At 32.7% G+C, this 7,664-nt stretch overlaps 2 protein-coding genes across 2 annotated transcripts; both read left to right on the top strand.

Moving 5' to 3' along the window:
* Positions 1 to 1,227: 1,227 nt before the first annotated feature.
* LOC124436077 (E3 ubiquitin-protein ligase PDZRN3-B-like) lies at positions 1,228 to 2,079 on the top strand. The gene is made up of 2 exons (XM_046986005.1): positions 1,228 to 2,000; positions 2,072 to 2,079. Exons 1-2 carry the CDS (start codon positions 1,322 to 1,324, stop codon positions 2,077 to 2,079), a joined length of 687 nt encoding a protein of 228 aa, XP_046841961.1. The 5' UTR covers positions 1,228 to 1,321.
* A 40-nt stretch (positions 2,080 to 2,119) lies between these two features.
* Positions 2,120 to 3,192, top strand: LOC124436076 (kelch-like protein 12). The gene has a single exon (XM_046986004.1). The coding sequence runs from the start codon at positions 2,120 to 2,122 to the stop codon at positions 3,017 to 3,019; it is 900 nt and encodes a 299-aa protein (XP_046841960.1). The 3' UTR covers positions 3,020 to 3,192.
* Positions 3,193 to 7,664: the final 4,472 nt, after the last annotated feature.

Raw genomic sequence — 7,664 nt, 5'->3', positions numbered from 1 at the left:
ACGGCATGGTCTAAGTAAAATCTTCAGAAATATTAATTAAAAAAACAAGGCTCAACCATTCAACTGTATCATATGATATTGCCAGTAATCGTCTATTCATGCAGAAAAAAACATGAAATTGATTTATCCATTTAACGGACTATCGTGCTCTATATAAAACTTTACAAAAAATGATAAAAAGTAAGCAATAGAATCCTCAAGAAATAATACAAACAGAAACAATGCAAATGATCAAAAATATCAATTTTATCATGTTTGTGGAATGGTAGTACGAGAAACTTATACTTAATACAATGAACTGTACTTGAATTTAGTCAAATTCAACACTTTTATTCGCATTGTTTACATTTACCTTGGCTTACTTTGTTGGTGTGTTGAATGAAAGGTAGAAAGTAAATAACAGCAAATATTATCTTTTCAACTTACATAACGTCAAAATGACAACACAACATCGAATTATAAGAGTAGGAAATAAAATTGACTATTTTCAATCACTTGAAATGTGCGATGCATTCGCTTTCACAGATTAAATATTGTTTGAACGGAATCGTCAGAAATACAGTCTTTTCAAAAGGTTATTAGAAAAAAATTAATAACAAAAAGCACAGCGCATTGACACAAATACGTAATACAACTAATTCTAGTGTCGTATGTATGTAAATCAATACACAAGTCATAAACATGTTCATTTGTCGGTTGAATAAATGACATCTCATGTAAGTTAGGAAACTGTTTTGAAAGACAATCAAGACATGTATTATTGCAAATAAATGGTTATTAGTGAAAACAATGCATTTATCGTTCAAATCTGTAAGAACTCTTAAAGAACTCTTCACTTTCCACGATGTGGGGTTTGAGCGAACGCGTTCGGTAGATGCAGAAAGTGTTTAAGAGTAAGAGTTACTGAGTCATTTGACTAAGCATTCAACACATTTTAAAATCTTGAACACAATCTTGACAAAAATTGTATTTATTATATATTATCGAAACTATGTTTATAAATCTACTTCACTTTGTGGCCACATAACTGAAGGTTACCACATGTACGAATTGCGTACCTATTTTTGTTTATGCATGTCTTTTGTAGATCTGCTTCATTGCATTGTTTTGTTTTATCTTTTTTTGTCTTGGTTTTCTTTTACAAAATATGTTAAAATATAAAAACAGGCGTTCTTATTCCTTCGCTTTTAACTTCCGTGTTTATCAAACGTCGACTGTAAATTTCAACGTATCTTCTAGCTTTAACTTGTAGCGATAAACAAATAATTTCGTCACTTCTTAAATTAATCTTAACACTGAATTATACGGGAAGACGAATGAAATGGCTTATCGTCCCAATGATTATGAATGTGGCTATGATGAATCCAGATTTAAGAATGCTGTTGATGAATATTTTCGCTGTGCAATTTGTCTTAACGTCATGAAAGATGCCAAAATGTGCCACAATGAACACATCTTTTGTCGTAAATGTATCGAAGAACATCTACGAGTTAATGCACAAAGATGTCCTCAATGTCAAGATAATTTGACGGTAGCTACACTTCTTCCAGCGCGTGTTATAAATAACTTGATTTCTAAGTTTAAAATCAGATGCGACTACGCTAATCGTGGTTGTCCTGAATTTATCAATGTTGAAGATCTTGAACGACATGTTCAAAATTGTGGTTTTGCTCCAGTGTTGTGTTGTAATGAACGTTGTGACAAGGAGATAAACAAACGAGACAAGATTGAACATGAAACTGAGTTATGGGAATACAGAAAGACTTCATCTCACTACTTTGAAGAGATTAAAGAAATAATTCAACGAAGTTTTGATCATGAGGAAAAAGAGAAAATGCAGCTGACTGATATAACTAGAAAAATGGAGTTACTGACAAACCAAAACTCGAAATCACAAAAAGAAATGATGGAGTCGAAAGGAGAAATAAGACATATTCAACAAAATCTTTCTACAGTGACCAAGGAAATGATGGAAACAAGAAAAGAAATAAAAGATGTTCAACGAAATCTTTCTACAGTGACCAAAGAAATGAAAGAAATGAAAGTCATGATGCTTCAAATATTGAGAAAGACCACTAAAAATGAATATGTCAAAACATTATCATCATCAATTGAGGGAATGATGAACTCAGGAAAAGAAGATATTTTGATTGTTGGTGGTGTCTCGCCTGGTTCCAAAAAGAGTGCTGAAATATTTTCATTGAAGGAGAAGAAATGGTGTAACATTGCATCAATGGAAAATAAACGCAGCTTTGCTTCATCTTTTATTTATAATGATAATTTATTTGTTATTGGAGGTGGTGGCTGCATGTCGATGGAGACATTGAATATAAAACAGTCACCTTTGACATGGAGGAAATTTCCCACAGAGCTTCCTTATGAATGTCGCCTTCATCAAACTGTTGTTTGTAAACAACGAATCTTTGTCATTGGAGGATACATTGTTGGCAAAGGAAAATCAGATTTGATCAGTGAAGTAAAGATTATTGGTACAACATCTCATGTTTTAAAAGAGTTGTGTCGTATGCCTGAACCACGGTGTTACCATGGAGCTGTTGTTGTTGTTGACAAAGTTCTTATTTTTGGAGGTTGGGGAAAATATAGCCAAGTTTTGTCCAGTGTTTTGGAATTTGATCCTAGGACTCTTACATTTAAAGAAATGCCTCCATTACCTCATCCATTGACTGAAATGGCTGCAGTTCAATGGAGAGATCAAGTTGTTCTTCTTGGAGGTTATGATGGAACAAAATATTTGAACAGTGTTATCATGTATGACTGTGATACAGGTAAGATTACAGTCTTACCATCCATGTTGGAAAAGAGATCCGGGTGTTGTGCAGTTATAACTGTTGATACAATTATTGTCATGGGAGGTCTGAATGATAAATGTGAAGTTCTTAAATCAGTAGAGTGTTTCAAAATGGGAACTAGTTCTTCATGTACATATCTTCCTTTAATGAATGAACCACGATATGCTGCCATTGCTGAAGTTTTACCTTTTGGGCAAAATTACGTATAAGCACAAAATATTCTGTAAATAATCAGATCATTATAACTCACCGAAACTTTTTAATATTAAGTTGAACAGTGAATATTTAAAGTTAAATATGTAAACCTTCAATGTTCTTATAGCCTTTGATTATTATAGTAAATTACTGAAGAAATAAATGACTTTACTATTTTATTAAAGACTGAGGTAAAAGAAAATTTATGGCATTAGTTTTTGTTTAGAATCTTAAAGCTGCAGTGTATGGATTTGACCAGTTGTTTTGTCAAATCTTTGTTCATCAAAATCAAAACCACTGCCAATTGTACATAGCTTAATTATTAAACAATTTTTATTTTCCCTAACACGAGGAAAAGTGTGAAAAAAATACGAGGTTATTGTTGATGGACAAGCAAAAAGTTTCACAGAAATAGCGTTTTTTTTGTATAACAGATAACATGTTGCTTTATTGTATTGACAATTATATAGTCCAAGAATGACAATTTGTTTGCGATATAGTGATGTGATGCTGAGAAAATGCGATGTTTCTCATCAAAGAACAAGTCTTACATTAACTAAAGCATTTTCTTTGCTTTAAAGTGCCCATGACACGATAAATTTGCAATCTGAGTTGTACTCTTATTGAAGAGATCTTTAAAATAACAATGGACATTCTAAAACAGTTTATGCACATCACTTTTATTTCTTGAGATATTGAGGTTTTTGCTTTGTCCGATTTATCTAACTTGTGACGTCAAGTTGCATAATGAGAACTAGGAGTATTAGGTATATTTAACGATACTTTACTTCACAAGGACAGAGTTCCCTTTGTTGTGACGTGGTTAGTGGTATAAGATATAAAGTTGTCAGGAAACCGAAGAGTATTTAAAACATTGTGGGAACTCATTATGCAATATGACGTCACAAGTTAGATAAAATGGAAATAACAAAAACTTGCTTCAGCACTGAGAACAAAAACGTCAAGTAAAATGCAAAATAATACTCAAAATAAATGCATATGTATTGAAATATTATCATTGTAATGTTCGTGTCCACGATTCCATCGTTGGAGGTTAGACTCTAAATGTTCTCTTTATGTATAGAACATCTCAGTTGTTCAGTATACTTAAAGCTTGAGTGTATGTTTGAGATTTGTAATCAAGAACTTCAGACGCGTCTACAAGAAATAAAGATATTTTATGCAAATTAATGTTTTTAACAAGTTTTGAAAGCCTTGGCATGAACAACAGAGAACAAGAAAAATCTTTACACTACCCAAAATATAAACTAAAAGAATGGTGTCAGTGTAGGTAGGGATGAATGAACAACAGAGAACGAGAACAGTTTTTACACTACCTAAAATATATACTAAGATAACGTGTGTCAGTGTTCATTGTGATGAATGAACAACAGAGAATGAGAACAGCTTAGACTTTTCAAGATAAATAGCGGCAGCCCATGAATGAGCACGTTAACTTTATTTATAATTATTGCAAATATTTTATTGCATTCATTGCCCATAAGTCATTACGTCATCTTAATCCATTTATGCTTTTTGCAAAAATGCACAACAAGATGATGAACAAGGTAGCAAACATTTTAGAGACTTGAATTCAAATATCTTTAATGCCTTTTACTTAAAATGTCTAAGTACCGTCTGTTTCGCTCCTAAGCACCGTCTGTTTTGCTCCTAATACTTAAAATGTCGAGTACCGTTTGTTTCGCTTCGTTAATGAAAAATGCTTCAGCACTGAGAACAAAGACGCAAAGTAAAATGCAAAATAATACTCAAAATAAATTCATATGTATTGAATATTATCATTGTAATGTTCGTATATACGAAGTGTCCACGATTCCAGCGTTGAAGGTTGGAAACTAAATGTTCTCTTTATGTATAGAACATCTCAGTTGTTTAGTATACTTGAAGCTTGAATGTATGTTTGAGATTTGTAATCAAGAACTTCACACGCGTATACAAGAAATAAAGATATTTTATTCAAACTAATGTATTTAGCTCTAGTGGCTTTAGCATCTGCTTCAAAATACTCACGACCAAAAATAAAATTTAAAGACGTGTTTGCGTTTAAAAAATCAGTTACATGCGATGAATAGTGTATTTTTTCTGTATTTTTAACATTTCCAAGTTTTGAAAGCCTAAGGGGAACAACAGAGAACAAGAATAAACTTTAACCTATCTAAAATGAGGTAGGTAGGGATGAATGAGCAACAGAGAACGAAAACAGTCTTTACACTACCTAAAATATAAACTAAGATAACGTGCTTCAGTGTAGCTAGTGATGAATGAACAACAGAGAACGAAAACAATCTTTACACTATGTAAAATATAAACTAAGATAACGTCTGTCTTTTAAGAATGAGGAAGTAATCAATGAATCAGTAAGAAATCAAATAAGGAAATAGTTTTGAGGTCGACTAAAGTCGCAGCTTGTCTACATTTTTGCATCAATCAAGCTCATTCACGTTATTTGAAAAAGCCTAATGTAGTTGTGATGACCAGTTTGATTACAAATAGCTCAACTAACTACAGAGAAACGAGTGTTGAGAAATTACAAACGAAGGCGAAGCTGTATAGAAATAAGCCGTTTTATTGTGACTGCTAAAAGTTGTCATTCTAGTAGTCACCGGAGCTGCTTCATATTCTGAGTATTATTTCTTTGTGGGTCAATTAACGTATACCCAAGTTACGTATAAACACTGAAGAAAGGCCAAAGAGGTTATTTACAATCAAAGTAAAACTGAAATCTACTAAATTGCTAAAAAATCAGAGTTGACAGAGAAGATTGCCTTTAGACATTTACATAAAACAGACATCCATCTATACCTCCAACATAAACAATTCAACATTCAATAAAGTTTTTGTCTCTGTGTGTATAAGCAAGAAATAGTGAAGCAAAACAGGGTATCATTAAAAGTTCGAAGCAAATAAGAGTTGATGGACTTTACTTTTAGTGCATGGGATTATTAAAATTGTCTGCGACATGGTTGTTTGATTTGGTGGAATATGCTGACTTTTTACTCTGTACTGTTGTACAGTACTTTTAGTATTTTACACTATTACTCTAATGGTATAAGACAGGTGTGGGCAACATACGGCCAGCGGGCCGGGTCCGGCCCCTGAAGGGATTTTGACTGGCCCGCTGACTGTATCCGACCATTGAATATTGAATATTATTCATGTAATAATCCGGCCCACCAATAACTTCATTTTCCTAAATCTGGCCCGCTGACTGGAGAAGTTGCCCACCCCTGGTATAAGATATAAAGTTGTCAGGAAACTGAAGAGTATTTAAAACATTGTGGGAATTCATTATACAATATGACGTCACAAGTTAGATAAAATGGAAATAACAAAAACTTCAATATCTTGCGAAGGGAAAGAGATATGCATTAACTGTTTTAGAAAGCACAATGTCATTTCAAAAGTTCTGTTCATTGCAAACATAATTTAACTAGCAAAATTTCGTGTTACAGGCACTTTAAAGCAAAAGTTGCAAATTTGGTTGTAACAATATTTGGAAAACCAGTCAATATCAGTACCACTTGAAGGACAATATTCTCTACTTTCGAATTTCTTGAATATTCGGTCATGTAAACATTTTAGGAGAAGCCGACGTTTTTTTAGCAAAAGTCAGAGTTATATCAGCTGGAGTAGGAGTTAAATATTCTTTAGAAATTTCTAACAAACAGCGTTGTTCTTATGTTAATTTGAATACAATCAAACGGCATTGAGGCCCACCATATAAAAAATATACGAAAATAACGAGTGAAAACTTAATATTACCACGATGGGAGTAAAATCCATGCTGACTTTAATAAGTAAACTTTCTAACATAATAAATTAAGAATTGCTTGAATCTTTTGGCCCCATTTTTCATAAACTAGGATTGAAAAGTAAAACCAAACCTTGTTTTAAAACACTTCATGGTGACTAATTTCACAAAATTATTTTAAACCAATTTTACACTTTCAACTAAATCGGCAACTGTAGCACGAGAGTTGCATAACTTCATTATTTACTTGGTCTTTGTCAAAGCTTTGTTGATGCAAACACCCAAAGATATACCATTCACATCAGCGTCGATCTTAAGCTATTGCAAAAAAACGCCGAATATACTTATGCTAACTAAAGCCCTCAGTGAAATTTTGCTGAATGAACAATGCATAGCCATCACTGTAATCTATAAATGCTCTATTTTATAAAAAGATGTTGACTCTACACACAACATTGTAATCTGCGTTTTCTCCATCTTATTTGTACTCGAAAAACAATATGCCAGTGGGATAAATATTTATTCAAATTTAAATAGCAGATTAACCATATGAACCAAGAAATAAATTACACTTTTAAACAATCACTGCAAACTGCTGCAAACGATTCAGATGAATGGAACGACGACGGTTTTTAACAAAACGACAACGGTAAAATAAGGAACGACGACGGTTTGTAATATGAGAAATGTTGGAAACAAGAGAGAAATGTTGGAAACAGAAAAATTAACTTCCGTAAAAGTCATTTAATCGTTCAATATTTTCAAATATTAAATTTTTCCTTCTCCGTAATGACGCCGGTAGATCGTCACTCTCCATTTGCTATACATAATTCTACAGGAAGAAATTTTACGAAATTACTGATAACGTAAACAGAGAATCCAAGAAT

Source organism: Xenia sp. Carnegie-2017, unplaced genomic scaffold (genome assembly GCF_021976095.1).
Source record: "Xenia sp. Carnegie-2017 unplaced genomic scaffold, XeniaSp_v1 HiC_scaffold_16, whole genome shotgun sequence".
Taxonomy (NCBI): domain Eukaryota; kingdom Metazoa; phylum Cnidaria; class Anthozoa; order Malacalcyonacea; family Xeniidae; genus Xenia; species Xenia sp. Carnegie-2017.
This window is presented reverse-complemented; position numbering and strand designations above follow the sequence as displayed.

Excerpts from the sequence above, each read along its gene's own strand:
- LOC124436077 (XM_046986005.1), top strand. The coding sequence starts at position 1,322 with ATGGCTTATCGTCCCAATGATTATGAATGTGGCTATGATGAATCCAGA.
- LOC124436076 (XM_046986004.1), top strand. The coding sequence starts at position 2,120 with ATGATGAACTCAGGAAAAGAAGATATTTTGATTGTTGGTGGTGTCTCG.